This window comes from Equus quagga, chromosome 17, assembly GCF_021613505.1.
Source record: "Equus quagga isolate Etosha38 chromosome 17, UCLA_HA_Equagga_1.0, whole genome shotgun sequence".
Classification (NCBI taxonomy): domain Eukaryota; kingdom Metazoa; phylum Chordata; class Mammalia; order Perissodactyla; family Equidae; genus Equus; species Equus quagga.
The window spans coordinates 10,335,387-10,354,499 of NC_060283.1; the positions used below are offsets into that span (position 1 = coordinate 10,335,387).

At 53.1% G+C, this 19,113-nt stretch overlaps 1 protein-coding gene across 1 annotated transcript in view; it reads right to left on the reverse strand.

Annotated features, from left to right (window-relative positions):
* Positions 1-17,307, reverse strand: part of FADS2 (fatty acid desaturase 2) — a 34,684-nt gene extending 17,377 nt beyond the window's left edge. The window contains exons 1-5 of the mRNA XM_046643081.1: positions 16,784-17,307; positions 8,446-8,556; positions 6,616-6,813; positions 6,395-6,496; positions 389-514 (exon numbers count right to left, since the gene is read on the reverse strand). Coding sequence (XP_046499037.1) covers positions 389-514; positions 6,395-6,496; positions 6,616-6,813; positions 8,446-8,556; positions 16,784-16,990 — 744 coding nt within the window. The 5' untranslated portion in view covers positions 16,991-17,307. The remainder of the gene's footprint in view (positions 1-388; positions 515-6,394; positions 6,497-6,615; positions 6,814-8,445; positions 8,557-16,783) is intronic.
* Between the last annotated feature and the right edge of the window lie 1,806 nt (positions 17,308-19,113).

Below are 19,113 nucleotides of genomic sequence, written 5' to 3' on the forward strand. Positions count from 1 at the left end.
GAGGTCCCTCCCAGCATCCAAGACCGTGACTCTCCAAATAAGGTTTCCTGGGCTGGCCTTTGGGGACCAAGCTTGAGTCCCAGAATCGTGCCTTCTTGCCAAACCTCTGCCCTGGGAGAAACAAGCCAGGAAAATCTCTTTCCCGGCCAGTGGGAGGGAGGGTGGGAGGGGGGCATCTCACACTCTGATGAGGAGCTGCATCCATTATTTACACGTGAGGCCATTCCACACAAATTCCAGCTTGAATAATTCAGGGTGTCCTGGAAAGGTTTCCGTGTAAACATGAGACGCTGGTGCGTCTGGCTGAATAGCCACCCTACAGGATTCCTTCCCTGTTCCCCGCTCAGGCCAGACACTTCCCATGTCAACAGCATCCCCTTCATCATACCTCAACGGGCTGCCATTCACCCAAGACGAACACATGCAGCATGTTCACATCGGGATCCTTGTGGAAGATGTTGGGCTTCGCGTGATGCTGGAAGTGGCGGTGGTTCCACCAGTTGGCCGAGGCACCCTGTGCAGGGAGGAATGGGGGTGAGTAGTGCAGGTGGCCAGAGGACCTGAGCTCGTCGGCGACAGACCCGCTCAGGACCAGCTCCCAATGCCTCCAACACTCAGAGCCAACTTCTCCGTTACACACAGGGTCTCAGGCCCCAAAGTCCGAATGCAGCCCTGCCAGTACTGAGTCCAGAGTGCCAGACAGCCCCTGGGGCCAGGACTTCTGAGGGGAGCCAAGTCACTCCATCCCTCCAGGCCTGTTCCCCAATCGTAAGATGGTGATGGTGGACGCAACAATGGCGCACGAGACAGGCTGGTGTTGGACCACAGGGCAAGTGCTCCGGCAGGTGTGGGCTTGGTCTCTGCACTCCACTATCACCAGGTGTGAGCCTCCACACCCCTCACCCTCTACATGTCTCCCGTGTGCCCGTGTTGTGTAAGGAGTTGGGGTTTCAGGGGCAGTAAGAAGTGGTCGCTACCATGTGACCCAGCATTCCACTCCTAGGTGTGTACCCAAGAGAAATGAAAACACGATCATGCAAATACTTGTACCCAGATGTCCCCAGCAGTGTAATTCAAAATAGCCAAAAAGGGGAAATAACCCAAACGTCCATCAAGTGATGAATGGATAAATAAAACAGGGTAGATCCATACAATGGAATACTGATCGGCCATGCCATTAAAAAGAACCTCTTGACACACACTACAGCATGGATGAACTTTGAAAACATCACGGTAGGTGAAAGAAGCCAGTCACAAAGGACCACCTATTGTATGATTCCATTTACATGGCATGCCCAGAATGGGGAAATCCATAGAGACAGAAAGATGAGTGGCTGCCCAGAACTAGGGTTGGGGGCGGATGGTGGGGGGATACAGGGGTTGGGAGGTGATGGCTGAGGTGTGGAATTTCTTTTTGGGGATGATGAAGACGTTCCAAAATTGATTGTGTTGATGGTGCATAAATCTGTGAATATATTACAAGCCATTGGTTGGTACACTTTAAATGGGTGACTTGCATGGTATGTGAATTATAGCTCAATAAAGCTTTTTTAAGAAAAAAAAAAACCACCAGTGGTCCCTGATCTCAGAGGGCCCACGGAGCAGCCGGCAAGAGACAGCCCAACAGCCAGACACATTGAAAACTGAGTCACACCACGCCCAGAAAGCTCTAGGGAGAGCTTAATAAACAACCACCCATGTGAACAGGTAAGAGCTTCCTGCTCCTAACACGTAAACATAAAATTACGATTCCAGGCCGGTGGCGCAGTGGTTAAGTTCGCATGTACCGCTTCGGGGGCCTGGGATTCGAGGATTCGGATCCCGGGTGCAGACCTACACACTGCTTGTCAAACCATGCTGTGGCAGGCATCCCACATACAAAGCAGAGGAAAATGGGCACGGATGTTAGCTCAGGGCCAGTCTTCCTCAGCAAAAAGAGGACTGGCAACAGATGTTAGCTCAGGGCTAATCTTCCTCAAAAAAAAAAAAAAATTAACGCTAAAAAAAATAAAATAAAATTACAATTCTAGGAGACAAGGAGTGTTACGTAAGTATTTATTTCAAGGCCACGAATTTCTGTCTTGCCAGCTCAAGCTCTCGACATATTTCGAGGGCACCTCCCTCCACAAAGTTGCCCAATGACGCATAGAAAGAAAGAAACTTTCCCAACTCCTCCGCATGAGGATTTTGCTGGTGAACTGCTGCTGGGTCAATCAATGCTTTGACCAAGGGTGGGGCCATCTACAAAAAGACCGATTTGCTAAAACAAACATTTTACTTGGAAGATGCTTTTGGCTCAGACACGGTCTCAGGACACTAACAGCCACGGGCAGAAATAGCTCTGTGCAGCTGTGGCCTCTGTGATGACCTCAGGACCCTGTGAGCAGGCGGGTCTCAAATGCCATCAGAGCAAAAACATGTCACCCAGGGAGAGCTTACGGGATGTGGGAGTCAGATGACACATTCACCTTATTAACCCAAGCAACCAAATTCCTGTGAAGAACGAAATAGAAAAGTCTGGCACAAAAATATGAAGAGGCAAGGCAGGTTATGAGTAAGTACGATGTTTAGAATGCATTAACCAAGACATGTTTGTTGAAGGAATAAATGGAGAGAAAGGTGGGCTGTGAACACCACAGGGATGAGAGCCAGTGAGATGGGGCCGCCCCGGCACCAGGGATTGGATGGAATTACAGACATTTTTGGGGGGTACTATTCCTCAGCTGTGATTCAATTCCATTTTTCTTCGCTAGGCAAAGCCCTATTTATCCTTTACTGACTCCTCCTTCCTGGGCACCACTCGACCCTGCCCACTCCAGCACAATGGCCCAGCCCTTGTGTTCACAGAATGCAGCCGATGTTGCCTGCCCTGGGGATGAAGTGGGGAAGGAGGGGGAGCCCTTGTCTAGCGAGGGAGAGTCGAGCATCACACGACACTGAGATGGGGCCAAGGGGGCTGGAGAAGTTGCGGGAGGCGGCTCAGGACTGAACTCAGTCTACAGGCTGGGCAGGAGGGCGCCCGGCACAGCGAGCATGCTTTTCTGACAGAGGGAAGAGCTTCAGTGAAGTCTTTGGAGGATGGGGGAGTGGGAACGTGGACTGTTCCAGAAGCCCAAGGAAGGCCCCTTGCTTGGGCGGGAGACCCAGGACGGCGGCCAGCAGGGCTGGGCGGAGCCACTTCAGAGCCCAAGGGAGAAGGAAAAATGTGCACCCTGGCTTTAGTGATGAAAACTCACCCACGATATTTTCAACATCTACTTTTCGGCTCATTTCGTTTTCAAGCGAGAGAATTGCCAAGTCTGATGATGTCTCTCAACCAAGCGACGATCTTAAATAATTTTCAATGAACTCAAACTGAAGTAAAATAATAAATTCTGTTTCAGTATAAATAGTGCATTTCAACTTAATGTTAGGACTATTAATACACCGACTTTCCGGTTTTTAAATATTTTTCAACTACTTTAATGTTCTGGGGGAAAAGAAAAATAAACCACTAAAAAAAATACACGCAAACACGTATACAGGGGCACAAAGTTTTCCTTTTGCCTCAGGTTCCAGTATGGTTCAGCGCCGTCTTGATCTTTAAAGTGCTGATATTTTGCTCATTGTGGATTTTCTTTTGCATTAATTTTTTTTTTTTTAAATACAGTCGGCCCTCCATAACCGTGGTTCTGCATCCAGACTCAGTCAACCTCGGATCCAGACCCATGATGCTTACATCTGTACTGAACACGTACAGACTTGTTATTATTCCCTAAACGATACAGCATAACAACTATTCACACGGCATTTACATCGTAGTATTATAAATAATCTAGAGATAACTTAAAGTATACGGAGGATAGGCATAGGTTATATGCAAATATTATGCCATTTTATATAAGGGACTTGAACATCTGGGATGTTGGCATCTGACGGGGGTCCTGGAAGCAATCCCCTGCAGATACCAAGGGACAACTGTATCACATTAAAATATTACTTATCTCGATTATTGAGTTTTCTTGGTGTCCCCTTAAATTCTGCGCCCGAGCCAAATGCCTCACTTGCCTCGCCCTCCTCCCAGCCCCGGTGGTGGCCGGAGATGAGGGTGCAAAAAGGCCACTGAGTTCTAGATTTCTATCTCCAGATGCGGCAAGTTTCTATTTGATCCTAAGGGCGATGCTGAATACTTAAGGGGTTTTAAGCAGAGGTGCCAGCACTCACAATTGTCATTGTACAAGATCACCCTCTGGAAGAAATGTCCACTGCAAGTGACACGAGCTGAAGGAAAAGGGGAAGTCAGGCTGTGGGGAGCTCACCCATGGAATCCTACAGCAGTGCAGGCTGACAGTAAGAAGCAGGTCCCAGCACCCCACTCGCTGTCCTCACCAGCTAGAACATCTGAGTTGGCAGGCTACCTGAGGATCCCCTTGCAGGCAGCTCCTTTTCCTCCCAGAAAGGGACCAGAGGAACAGATGGACCCCCAAGACTCGCATGCAGCTGTATGACCACCGAAAGCCAGAGCGATTCCAGACAAGCTGTGATCCCGCTTGCTCTGGGGCACCCCAGGTGAGCTGCACGGCCACCCACTGGCCTGGACACAGCACGGAGGACACAGCTAGCAGGGGGCTGGAGAGCCAGAAGTGGAACTCGTGTACTTGATCTCTTCTAGTCTCCAAGCCCTGGTACCCTGTCTCTCCGTCATCTCAGCATGCCAATTTCGTAAGCCCATGTTCTCCACCGAGGCCAGTCCTCTGTCCTGGCCTTGTCTTCCATTTGACACAGGAGCTGTGCTCCAGGGCCCTTCAAGCACCGAGGCACATCAGGCTGGAAAGGGTCTCCCGGCCCCAGCCCAGAATCTGGAAACAGGACACAGCCCATCTTTGTTAAATGCACTGGAATAACATGCGTGGGGAGGGAAATGTTACTTTCCAATACTGAGGAGGGTTTTATCCAACAGAAAAGAGCATAAAACGTAACAAAGTGCTCTACTATGCGGGCCCTCTCCCTTCACCCCTGAAATTCTGGAAAGAAACCAGGTTTGCAGACCACTCTGGGCTTAGGGCCAGGCAAACGGCTGGTTGTGGAACTAGTAACTAGTTGCATGGTAGTTCGCCCCCAACCAGATCCGGAGCTGGCCCGCCAAGGGCTCGATGAGGTCTGGGTCACAGGGGGACAAGCCTAACCCAGACACGCGGCTCTTCCCAAGCCAGGGCAGCGAGGGATGGAAGTCATCAGGACGCAGCCTTTCGTAGGAAGCAGCTGGATGCTGTTGGGAAAGGGCTGGGGTGGAGGATGAGCTGTTTCAGAGAGAGCTGGCAAGGACTTATCTCCAAAACCAAGCAGATAACTCCCGTCAGATCAGCCCAAGGTCACGGGAAGGTCCGGCTTGCCTTTTTTACAAACTTGCCAAGCTGCTAACGCTTCTGCAAGTCAGCCTCCTCACCTGCAGGGCGGTGAGAGCAGAAATATCTCACTTTCTAAGTTTTAAACAACTTTTATCCTTCAGCTCAGTTCATCATTACACATTTTTTTTTTCTTCTTCTCCCCAAAGCCCCCCAGTACCTAGTTGTCTATTCTAGTTGTAGGTCCTTCTAGTTCTGCTATGTGGGATGCTGCCTCAGCATGACCTGATGGGCGGTGCTAGGTCCACACCCAGGATCCAAACCCGTGAAACCCTGAGTCACCCCAAAGTGGAGCGCATGAACTTAACCACTCGGCCACGGGGCCGGCCCCATCATTACATGCTTTGATGTCCCTGACCTAAAGAATTACATGATGACAATATCTCCTTTTCATATCCCATATCCTTCCAAAACATACTCGAGACGGCTCACGATAAATGACTCACGCATGTGCGTGCTGGCGCGCATGTGTGTGTGTGTCTGTATAACAGAATGATTAAAATAAAGATAAAAGCTTAAATGAGACGTAATGGGAGGGAAAGACACACAGAACAAAAACGTAGACTCAGGACACTTGCTGTTCCAACTCTTGCTTTGTGTTTCCTGGCACCCAGGGTGAAAAAAAAAAAAGGAACACGATTATCTTAAATGGCTCACATACCCAGTGGAGGGAAGCATACCGATTCATCGAGACAGACTTCTTCTTTACTGGCCTAAACTAAAAGGAATTTATCAGATATGTTCTTAGATAGGAGCACTGAGATAAGGTGACTCAGAAGTCACCTGAGTCAACAGATAAAAGAGGCATGTGCCTGTTTGATCATTAGGATGCTGATTTTGTGGTCTAATGAGACACAGAGACAGGGCTCAGAAGGTCGGAGAGGTGGCGAATTCAAAAGTCCAGCAGCCCAGCCAGGACACTGACCTGAGAGGGGACCTAGTGTCGAGTGCGATGGCGCTGCGCCAACCGCCAACTAATGGGACAGATGCCCAGAGCCGCTGATGTTTACCTTTAAGTGGCCAATGATAAACTTGTGGACGACGTGGTTCCACGTGGACTTCTTAAACACAGAGAGGTGGCCGTAGTCGTGCTGTAGCCATCCAGCTTGGGCCTGGGGAGAGAGCGCCACAGATGCTCTCACAGCGTCAGAACTCATGCACCCGGCCTCTGCTGGCTGGGGGAGTCGGGGGGCAGGGCCTGCAGGGGACAGGGGAGGGTGTCCCGCCTCACCTGAGAGGTAGCAAGGACAAAGGCCGTGATGACGGTTGGAACCCAGCCATTGCCGAAGTAAAAGATGGTGAACCACGCGATGCTCTCCATGACAATGATGTGGGCCAGGAGGAGGAGGAAGAACAGGTGGTTACTCTCGAACAGGTTCATGTCCTCGGCTGTCTTCCTCAGGGCCTGGAAGTCCTCGGTGATCTGGGACTGTCGAGCGAGGACACAAGGAAGGAGTCAGCCCCCCAGCCACTCTGGAGGGACCGATGCCTTCTTAATACCCGATGCACAGCCCAGAAAAGCTGTGGCAAGAGGGGACCAATCCACACGCCTACGGCCCGAGGGAGCCCAGCCACCATGCACTACAACCACGGCTGTCCCCACATGCCTGCTGTGGGCCCAGCACGGCCCTGGGGATGGTGCATTTGTCCAGAGCCGGTTAAGTGGCAGAGAAAGGAGCTGACTCAAAAGCTTGCACTTTGCACACCCCTGTTCACAGCAGCATTATTCACAACAGGGAAAAGGCAGGAACAACCCAAATATCCATTGATGGATGGATGGTTAAACAAAATGTGGTTTCTGAATCACAGTGGGCCGTTATTCAGCCTTAAAAAGGAAGGAAATTCTGACACGTGCTATAGCATGAATAACCCCTGAAGGGGAAATTAAGCCAGACTCGAAAAGACAAATACTGTATGCGTCCACTTATCTGAAGTAACAGAATAGGCAAACTCATAGAGACAGAAAGCAAAATACTGTTTACCAGGGGCTGGGGGGGAGCCGGGAACGGGAGTTAACGATTAACGGGGACACAGGCTCAGTTGGGGATAATGGAAAAGTTCTGGAGATGCACTGTGGTGATGGCTGCATGACAGTGTGAATGGACTTAATGCCACTGAACTGGACACTTAAAAATGGCTAAAATGGTAAATTTTAAGTTATGTATATTTTACCGCAATTAAGAAAAAAAGGCATACATTTTCCACTACCCGACTTTGCACCACCTGTTCTGAGCACTCTAATGGGTCTTGAGGGTGTTGAGGTGGGGTCCCTGCCCCGAGAGCTCAGGGAGGCAGAGAGGATGGGGCGGGCACTGGGCGTGTGGACCCAGGGAGACTGAGGCAGAGTCAAGGCTGGCTCTGGGGAAATGAGGGCATGGCTGGGAGAAGGGAGGAAGCTGGCAGGCGGGGAAGAAAGTGGAAGGCAGGGAGCTGAAGGTGTCCACGGGCCATACCCAGGGTGCCTTGAAAGGCGGGTAGGGTGGCGCGTGGGTGGAGGAAGCTGGATTTGGGAGCCTGGGTGACCAGTGGTGAAGAATCGGAAGAGCAGCTCTCAACCACTTCAGCAGCAGTGGGAGGGGTGCAACGGGGTGGAGCTAGAGAAGATGGTCGGGAAGTGGGGAACCTGCAGGATGCACCAGAGGGGAGAGACGCTGCCTGGCTGGAAGGGGGTGGGGAGCGTGGAAGCGGGTGGAAGATGGAGCTAACTGTGAAGGAGGCAGAATGGAATCCCACGTCAGCTCCAGCGAGGGGAAGGCCAGATACAACGTGAGGGGACTGGACAAGAGGGAAAGACGCTGTGCTGGGCCTGGCTCCTCGGAGGGCCCGGAGCTGGAGGCTGGGACTGCCTTACTCCAAGGAAGGGACCAGCCCAGGCTGGCAGCAAGAGGAGGGGGTCTCTGTGGGGCCAGCGGAGCCTCCCTGACTCCAGCTGATGGGCAGTGGCTCCCGCTGGACTGGCAAAAGGGCTCCCTTGCCCCCTGGCCCGCTGCACTCTCCGTCTCTGGGCAGGGACCCCCTCTCCCCACAAACCCTCCATTCCTTCCTTGTCCGTCTGACTCACGTTCTTGCCGTGGTCCTGGCTGGGCTCCTCCGGGGCCAGCTCGCCGATCAGCAGGGGCTTCATGAACCTCCTCACGAAATCAAGGTCGCGGTGGAAGGCGCGGAAGGCATCCTGGGGAGCCGAGAGGCAGGTGGTAAGTGGGGACCCCCCACCTCAGCCTGCATCTCCGCCCAGGGAGGGCAGGGATCACCAGCGCAAGCTCCCTGTGTCTCACTCGGAAACAGAACGGGACCTCCCACGAACGAGCCGGCGCGAGATGCTCTCGCGAGCCTCATCCGTAGCAGATGCCTCAGTGCCCAACTCTGACAGCGGTGCCGAGCCTCCGCCCTGAGGAGGGGCTGCGGAGCTTGCCAAGAGTGTGTGAGTAAGACATGTGGGCTCCCTGTGGGGGAGTCCGAAAAATGCACCCCTCCGGGGAGATGCATCGCGCGGGCATGGGGCTGGGTGGGGCCCGGGGAGGCCTTGAGTCTCCGCGGTTCCTCCACTGGGTGGCCCGGTATGTACTCAGCGAACTGCACGACCCATCGCCCCGTGCCCATCGCTATCAACGAAAATAACAAGGCTGGAGACGACCACGGCGTGGGAAATGTGCTTAGGAGATAACGTGAAACCAAAACCAAAAGCAGAATTCAGTAAAAAGTATTTCTGAAAAGAGCTTTTCCACAATTTCAAACAGTATTAAATTAATTATGAAAATTATGAAAAAATTTTTCTGGAAGGCTCTAGACTATGATGTGTTAAGGTGGTGGCATTACGCCTTGCTTTATTTTCATTACTTTCCAAACTTTCCCTAACATTGTTATATTGCTTTTGGAATAAAAAAATTAACGTTATGTATTTTAATCTTTTTTTTGGATCATCAAGTAATAATGTGCCTAGTTTGGGCAAATTTAGAAAATGTATGGAAGAATAAAGAGGAAAATAATATTATCCAGAGTGACCACCATTACTAATATTTTAGCATATTTCCTTCCAGTTTTTTTCTATACATATTTTGCATGTTAGATAAATTATCTCATAACAAATACAGCAACTCCATTAGAGATGAGCTGGTACCAGGTCCCCCGATGGGATGTCCCAGAGGATGTCCCAGGAGTAAACAGCACTTTCCCTACATGGAACCAAGCTTTGAGACATTGCTAGGTTAGAGCAACAAGTCAGATGACACCAAGAGAAATGATCAGAAAATCAATGTAGTGGGGGAAAAAAGTGTGGGTGCATGTATGGGGGGGAAGGGGTCCAGAGTAAAAGAGACTGAAAAAGATGTAACAAAATATATAAAAACTGCAATACTTGATTTGAAAGGCTCTCATTTGGAGGGAAGAAAAAAAAAAAAATCTAGCAGTTATATAAGACATTTTTGGGGTTGAGAGAGAAAATTTAAATAGGGACTGGATATCTGATCCTATTAAGCAATTATTATGAATTTTCCTAAATATGACAAAGGTATTGTGATTATGTTAGTGTCCCTATTCTTAGAAGAAGATGGTGGAGAATTTTGGGAGATGGTGGAGAATTTTGGGATGGTGGCAGCCCAGGCACGCGACACATTTTCATGATTCGGCAAAAGGAAATTGCACAAGCATAAAGAGAGAGAATGGAAATGTGGCCGAATGTTGAGATTACTGAATTTCGGTTGAGGATACACAGGTGTTCATTTATTCTTCCAACATTTCTGTATGTTTGGAAAATTAAAAGTTAAAAAAAAAGATGGGAGAGGAATGGGGAAAATGCTGACAACTCATAAAAATGTTTTCCCTCCCACCCCTCCCCACTCACCAAAGTATCTTGAAACGGTAATTGCCAGTTTTCTCCCGTTTTCTTATTGCATCTCTGGCACGACGTCCTTTTGCCTGGCCTTTGTTCTATTTGTCTCTAGAATGGACTCATAAGGCAACACTTGGGGCGGAGGAAAACTGGGACCAGAGGTTTAAAAGAAAGGTCTGTGTCCCCTCCTCAGCTGTACAGAAGGAGATGGTCGCCGAGGATCAGATCAAGCACATTGTCAGAGAAGAGACGTGTAGCTATTCCAGGGGCCTTGGAGGCCTGGGGGTCCAGTGCTGACCAGGTCTGCCCACTCTGAGCCAGCGGCCCCCACCCAGCCTCAGTCTCCTTTGCAAAGTGAGGACTCTCCCAGCTCCGATGTTTGAGAAATCTGGGAATGGCTCAGAAGGAGTTTCCAAAGTCAGGGCCTAGAAACCCCCTTTCCTGGGTCCTCTTGACGTCAGACCACGGCTTTTGAGAAATGAACCGGCAGGCCCTGCTAAGTCAGTTACCCAGTGATTACTCTACTTCTCAGCGTGAGGTGAAATTCCATGGTCTGCAAGCGCATTCTTCTTGCAGTCAGCTCCCACTGCCCCCCACCAGGTCCAGGTCATGCCTCCGAGCCCAGGCTACGGAACCTGGTGGAGCAGACAGACAGACTTCTGTCCTGACCGAGGCCACTCCTCAGCCATTTCTAGAGCGCTCTCGGGCGGCCTCACTTCCCTGAAGCCAGGCCAAGGGACGGGCTACATGCCAGGTCAGGAGCCAGGAGCATTGTTTATGTTCCCTCCCCGAAGCCTCAAAGCCCTACTTTACAGATGAAGACAGCCAGGATCAAATCTAGCTTCAGCGGACTCAAGGATGCTACCCCACACGCTCCGCGCCTCCTGCCCATTTAGAAAGCTGTTGGATTGTCTGGTTGTCCATGGGAGATCCGGCAACCTTCGGAGCAACCCTGGTGGGAACCCCTTGAACCCACTAAACTCATTCCCACCCCAGGGCCTTGGCTCGGCTCTTCTGCCTGGAGCCATGCTCCCACAGCGCCCCGTGGCCAGCTCCACCTGGGACACACCTCAAAGAGGCTTTTCCCACCACCCCATCCGGAATAGCCACCCTTCAGCCCTACGCTTCCTCTGGGACATTGCCCTGTTTTATCTTCCTCACAGCAGTTGTCAAGGTCACAAGCTGTATTACAGACTCACTTCTCTCTTGTCTGTCTCCTCCGCTGGAATATAAGGGCCACCACGCCTGTCCTGTTTGCTGCAATGACCCCAGTGCCTTCAACAGTGCCTGACGGGAGGGCTCACGAGTGAATGTGGGGACCGAGGCCCCCACAGTGGTGCAGCCTCTAATCTCAGGAGACTTTTCCACCCTGCAATCATGTTCAGACTCTTCTCTTCTTCCGCCATTTTGCACAATCTGGTTTATGCTTCTAGAACATGAGAACTCTTCACCTTCTCCAGCCCCCACACGCTGGTGGCCGACGGTTGGTAGAGCTGCCATATGCTGAGATTACATAGTCAGCCCCTGAGCTACGGGCTTCGCGTACCCAAGCCACTAATCTTCACCCAACTCCGGGTGGCAGGCCCGATTTCGGAGACGAGAAGAGGCTGAGGGAGGTGAAGCCACTTGCCCACGGTCACGCGCCAGGTGTGCCTAACTCTGTAGATTTCCGCTGTTTGTACCAAGGCCTCCATCAAAATCAGCTTCATCCTCTCTGAGAGTTGATCACTTTTTGTGTCTCCCCCTCGAAGTGTCCCAGGTATGCCTCACATGCTTGTGGAAGATTCCCGGTTGCTGCTGGGTTACCGAAGGATCTGGCTGGTGCAAGGTAGGCCACGGGGGGAAGACTGAGCCAATCCAAACGTTGATTTTGGAACGAGAATTGGAACCAGGTTCCATCCTCGTCTGACAGGGAGAGAAGCCAAAGACTTCCCAGGAAGAAGGCCAGGGCACAGGTGAAGAGAAGGGAGGGGCAAACAGGCTGAAAGGAGAGCTGAACCCACCCCCCAGGAGAGCAGGGGTGTGTGTTGGGGGTTGGGAGGTGAGGCTGCACAAGGGAGCCAGAACACGCAGATTGCCAAATGGAAGACGTATGTGCGTCACGTGTCCCTGCTTTCGCCAGTCCCTGCTTCGGCCACCTCCAGGTCCTACGCCAGCCAACTTCTGCATGAAGACATCTCCCCTGCCCCGGCCCCACTCCGGTGGCATCACAGCCCCTCCCCCAACACTGAGATCTGGTGCCGTGATTTGTTTCTCTGGTTGTGTCCACCTTCTCTGCAGAGCAAGGCAAGTCTCTAACTCAGCTTTGCACATCCGGGCACTTGGCCCAGGACTCGAGGAGTGAGCTTGCAGGAGCAAGCTCAAGGCCCACTATGACGCAGGCGGCAGCCCTGGGAGTGGGGACTCCGTGAAACAAGCGGTAAGTGAGGGAGAAGCTGAGTTCCCGGGGGGATATGGGGACGCTGACTTCCTTTCCACAGCAGAAAGATGCGGGCAGGGCTGGAAGACCCTGTGCCATGTCCCCTGCCAAAAAAAGGAGCAATGGAAACTGGTGGCACAGTGCTCTGTGGCCAAAGGGTCATGGGCGAGGACGTCCCTTCTGATGGGTGCTGGGAACAAGCACACACATGCACACGAGGCTAAGGGACACAGGCACCTGCAGGACAGGCGCCACCCAAGGGGTGTGAAGAGCAGGGCCGCACAGGAAGCAGGCCCCTGAGGAGACAACCTGGGCCTAAGGGATTACAGCAAGAAATAAGATGCTTGCTAGGGATGCTGGGGCGGAGCAGAGGATCTTTCTTCCGTGAAGCTGCAGCCAGCAGGAACTGGATGGCTCCCACAAGCTCTAAGCCGAGTGGGTGGAGCTGCCCTCCAGGCACAACCAAAGAGGGATTTCTGTGCAGCAAATATCTTTCTCTTTGGCAAAAACTGAGTCAGCAAGGTTCCCCTTCCTGACCTCCTTTCCCTATTTACTGAACTCCCTGCTGTGTGTGCTGGGAACACACACACGTGCACATGAGGCAAAGGGACCCTGGGAATGCTCCCACACACCTGTCAAGCGTTCTGATGTTTAAAGAATGATCCCGCACACAGCCCATTGGCCCCTGATAATAACCGTCCCATTTCATAGACCTGGAAAGGCAAGTTCAGGGTAAGTGGCTTGCCGAAGAATTCATAAAGCTGGGACACAGACCCAAGTCCTCGGCCTCAAAATAACGAGAGCCTCCCTCCTAAAGATGGACGGAGACTCCATCCCTCTTTGATCTGTTGCCTTTTCACAAGAACAGCACAGGAGACGGAAGAAATCCTAACATCCCTGCTTTCGAAGAGGCCACCCATGCAGACAGGGCAGGAAGAGTTGTCCAGACACAGCAGGAGTGTGGGCACAGGTGGGGAGGGGCTGATGGGTCCGGATTCAAGTCTCAGCTTGAGAGGAAGTTAGGAAGCAGACCCAGTGGATGTGGTCACTGTCTGTGAATTATCCATCTTTGTGCCAGGGCCCAGCTCGGAACCACGGAGACACTGAATAAACGTGGATGAATCATTGTAAAAGTCCCAAATGGGGCAAGCTCTGCAGTGGTGGGACTCTGCCGTGAAAAGAGCAGAGACATCCTTGGGACACAGGTGAGGTTTCCTTTGGCCCACAGCAAGGCGAAGACTGGAGAAGTGTCAGAGGACCAGAGGGAAAGCGATCAGAGGTGGGACAGGAAGGAAGGGAGGGAGGAAGGGAAGCTGGGCTGGGAAGTCTCAGGGCTGGAAAATCCTGGGTTAAGGGCAGAGCACTTGAGCAAGGTTTTTAAACCCAAGAGCAATGAGAGACACCTTCAGGGTTGATCCGAGGGCTCGAGCAGGTAACACGTCCGAACATGCTTGGTGAGCTGCCAGAATTCAGCGACTTTTATTCTGACAGGCAGTGCCAAGTTCTAACTTCTGCGGAAGGACCAAATGACAAGGTCACAGCTCTGGGGAAGAGGCGGTCCTGACTTCTGAGGTCTAGTCTTCTTTAGCAACAGGAAAATCCCCTACAGAGGCCCATAATTGTCCCAAGAATGGCTGCCAGCCTCTTGCGACGACAGGACTGCATGGTGATCAGCTCATTACAAGGCATCAAAGTGCCCCGCGGGATGTGACCTCTATCTGCCATGGGTCCCTCCCCAAACTTTAAGGGCCCAGACAGACGCTGTCGGTCCCCAAGCTCTGAGGAAGCAGTGCATGTCCCGGGGGGCAAAGCCACCTGCTGAACAGCGTAAAGAAAAGGGTCGCTTGATTCCTAGCCTGTTCCTGCCTCTTGCTTCACACCCCCTTCCCAGACACTCCATACTTCCATGGCCTTTTTCCAACCTGGTCCCAGGTAGGAAAAAAAGAGAGGGAGAGAGAATCCAGTTGTTCACACCACCCTTACTCAACCGTATCGCCACTTAGGGCATTTCAGGTCCTAAAAGCCTTATCTTGGATCGCAGTAAGCCTCGGGGACAGGAATTGTCTTTATGTCGACCCACACAAAACAAAGCTGGCATCAATTTAAACTTTTTTCCTCCAAATTCCTCTTTGTTTACTTTACATCCTAGCTGTTACATAATCCTCACTCTTATTCTCACGCGTCTATAATTCTCCACTGTGTTTATCTAGGGCTTATAGTTTACGAAGTGCCTTGCCACATAAGAAAACATATATAATTTTCCACATAAGAAAATATGTTTATCTAACAGTAGGGAATAATCAGGCCAATCCATCGTATATGACTTTTCCTTCCAAAAAACTTTTTGGTGAAGGCCTGGCCAGGGCAGGAAGCTTCTAGAATTTACCTACGGTGACCAGGCTAGCACAAGTCCAGCAACATGGAATAGTGGAAAGACCCCCCAACCAGGAGTCAAAAGGTCTTTACTTGCGAATTCTCCTTACCCAGCTGTGGAAGGGTCCAAGTCAGATAATGCACTGATGGCGTTTGCAAACCTTATATTCACCTTATTATTATTAGCATCAGAGCCCCCCAAGGGTTTAAGCAGTGTTCCCCAGCAGGTAAAACAGGAGGGAGCCTATCACTGACTGTTCTCAGTCTTGAACATGCCTGGACCCTGCTCGCCAAAGCAGCGAGCCAACCAATAGCATAGATTATGACTGCCTGGGCTGGCCCCCCTGGCTGGGCCTGTCCCAATGAGAGGAAGAGGTAAGAAGGTCAAGAGCTCCACCGGAGAACAAGAACCCATACAGTTTAGACAGCAAGAGCCCAACAGGTCAGCATGCCAGACTCCACGTAGAATGTGCTATGTCAAGCCTTCGCCCCTATTCCCCTTCCCAAGGTTCTCTATCTCCCCAGCTCACTGCCACCAAGAGAGGCCCCTTTCTTCTCTCCTTGACTTGCTCTTTTCCCTCTCACCCATTTGAGTCCATGGGGCTCCTGCTGCATCATTTTTTGTGGGGTTTTTTTGGTGAGGAAGATTGGCCCTGAGCTCACAGCTGTGCCAATCTTCCTCTATTTTGTATGTGGGATGCCCGATGAGCTGTGTGTATGTAGGTCCGCTCCAGGGATGCGAACCCACTAACCCATGGCTGCCAAAGTGGAGCTCGGGAACTTAACCACTAAGCCACCGGGCCAGCCCAGTCTTCATCTGAGAGAAATGCAAAGATTTCAGACTGGGGGGTGGGGGACGCCGTGGGGCTGCTGTGTAATCGCAGAGTCACAGTTCGGTGTGGGTAGGATAGGCAGGCCTGGCTCTGGGGAGGCTGCCCGACCTTTAGGAGTGCAAGAACAGGCAATGGCATTCCTGGCAGGATTTAAAAACAGAGGACCATTGAGTTGACCGCCCCAGAGTAACCTCGGGTACAGCTGGACCTGTTGCCAAGGCAGCATAGTGCTGCTAAATCCAAGCGCCTCAAGATCCCTCTCGACCTGGGCTTTGCAAACTCCAGCCCTTTCTGCGTCCAGTGCCCCACCTCGGTCCCCAAGAACGCCGACCCCTGGGCTGGGTCTTGCTAGTCTTTGAAAGCGTGGGAACAGGAGCTACCAAGCGGTCCCTCCCAGGCAGCCATTGCGAACCTTCTTAGTCAAGAATCCAGGCAGGAGCGAGCCCTGATCGGGAACAAGGTTTCCTTCCCCGCCCCCTAGTCTGGCTGGAGAGTGAGGGACGCGCGCCGAGTCCCACACCTGGCTCTCTCCCGCTCCTTTCCGCGGCGCCCAGGGGCGGCCATCTTCCACCCCGGGGGCGCGAAAGCCCTAGGGCCCGAGTGTCCCCTTCGGGAAATCCCAGGCTCCAGGAGAACTCGCGGGATGGAGCGGACCGGTGGGTGCCAGTGCGTGCGTGGTAGATCCTGCACGGTTCTCTACGGTTCGGATCTCCACCGCGGCGCTGCCTCCCGGGCTCCAAAATCCGACCCCCACAGCAAATTGGGCCAGCTGTCCCAGGGGACGGGGATTCGGGGCGGAGGATGAGCGCAGCAGACACACTTTCCTTCCCTCCCGGGCGCCCCAAGCTCTATTCAGCGCCGGAGGTCTGTTTGGCGCCCTGGGACGCAAAGCTCCCGACTCCCGCCTGCAGCAGAGAAATGTGGTGGAGAGCCCGCAGACCCTTACCGTGGCATCTTCCCCCGCGTAGTGCCCGATGACCCGGTGGCCCCCCGGGTGCCGACTGGACCATTTAGTGATGTTGTAGACCTTTCGGTCAATGACGAGCCACTTGTCGGTGCGCAGGTTGTGCTTCTGAATCTCTTCCCAGCTGAAGGTGGGCATCGGCGTCTCGCGCTCCGTGGCGCCCTCGCCCTGGTTCCCCCCCTTCCCCATGCTGCCTGCCGACCGGGATGCCCCGTGCGCCGCGGCCTCCCTGCGCCGGCTGCCGGTGTGTGCGGCCCGAGCCCTCCTAGCTTTCGGCTTTTGTCTTCTCCTACTCCTCCCCCCGCCCCCGCCCCCTCCCCCAGCCCCCTCGCCAGAGCTTGGGAGTATCCCAGCCTTCCCTCCAGAATATCCTTGGCTTCCCAGTGCCCCCAAGCGGTCCCCTTCCTCCGCCCCTCCCTCTGCCTGCCAGCCCCCTATGGACTTTTGCCTCGGCTAAAAACTCCCGGGTTGCTCAGGGCCTCGACGCCTCCTCCGCCCGCCCCTCCAGCTCCCCCCGCCCCCCGCCCGGGGCTCCGCATCCTCCCGCTTTCCCCACCGCCCGGGGTTTCCACAATGATCAGCAGAGCTTCTGCACCAATCGGGACGCGTCGCCCCGCCTGCCATTGGCCCAGGAGGATCTTTCGAAGGCCAGCGGGCTGGAGGAGCTGTCCCCAGCTCCCCCCGCCCGCGCGCCGTTGAGCCGTGCAGCTTCGCCAGCTACGTGTCGGACCTCCTCCCTCCCCCGGCTACAGCTCCGAGGACGGGGGATCCCAGCGGAGCAAGGCGGACGAGCGGGGGCGCGCACGCCCGGCGCTCGCGAGGTTTGCACCTGATGCCTGCACAAAGAGGGCTCGGCCGCGCGGCGTGCAACCGACGCGGTGGGCGGGTGGCGCCGAGCTCGGGGCTGCTGAGCTCCGCGCTGGGACTGGGTTGGCTAGGTGACGCCCTGCCCCTTCAGTATCTCCACGTAGTCCGCGCTCTCCACATTGGCGCTCTCCCGCAGCCTCCCTGGAGAAACGAGCCGGCCTCGGGCTGGTCCAGGTCTTTGACCCTGTAATCAGACGATCTTAGAAAAGAGCTGCAGAACCTCTGCTCTGCTTCCTTGTGCTAGGCACCATGGTGGTGGGAGGAGGGGGGCGCCATGGTGGGATGAGCGGTGGGGGGGGGGGGGGGGAGGGGGGCGCGCGACGGTGAACGAGACACGATCCTTGCTCTGGACTCAGGAAGCTCACAGCCTAGCTGGGAGACGGAACTTGGAAGCAATACAGGACCACATACGATTAAATTGGGCAGTGGTGGTGTACAGACTCCAGGAAATAAAGATGGGAGATATCGAAAGGATACGTGGAGGGGCAGGCCCCCAGACCCCAGCTGGATGCAGCTGCTTAGGATCAGTGCCCATAGCGAAAGGGTTCGCCCAGACCCCTGGATCCGCAAGGCTGATTGGGGATAAGCGGGAAATAAGGATGAACAGGATTTGGGGGGAGGACGGCCTTGGGAATAAGAGGCCCCCACATTTCACTGGGATGATTTCCAGGCCCCTGAGTGCGTTGGCACACTCTCCTCATTAGCATCTCACCCCAACCCTGTGAGGCGAACAGGATCCATATCCGTTATATCTCACTTAAACCTGGCAAGACTGAGGTTTAAGAAAGATGAACCGGCCAGATGTCCGTGGTTAGCAAGTGGCACAGCTGGGCCCCTTCCAGACAGCACACTGCCTCTTGGCTCATGAGGTCAGTGGAAAGGAACCGTTGTAGAAACTTTGCTGGGGAGCAACCTGATTCAGGAGTAGCAGGAAGATGGCCGGCCAACTGGGGGCAGGGGCTTGGGGGGAGGTATTCCCACAGTGGTGCACCTTCTCTAGAACCCTGGCATATCACTCTGATATCGATCCCCAGCATCCTTCATTTATGCCACAGACTCAGACAGGAAGAGAACAAGGTCTCTCTGGCTTTGAAGCGCGGGAACAGACCTTCAGACCAAAAAGCCTCGCTCACAAGATAAGAGAGGATGAAGCAAGCAGCCTGGGAGAATAAACTGACTTCTATGCCTGTTAAATGTTTACTGAAATGATAACCCAGATTATTTTTTCAAAGGGGGGATTAACACAATACTAAATCTGAAATACTAATAGACGAAAAATTTTTTAGAAGTCGTGGCACTCTTTTAGAGCTCTTTTAGAAGGAGTGATATCTGAGAGGGAGACCCAGGGATTCTCTCATGGGGGAGCCTGGCAGGAGGAGAACAGAGCATGAAGGCCCTAAAAGGCAGCAGGTATATTTGGGGTGGATGAGAAGTGAGGCACAGCC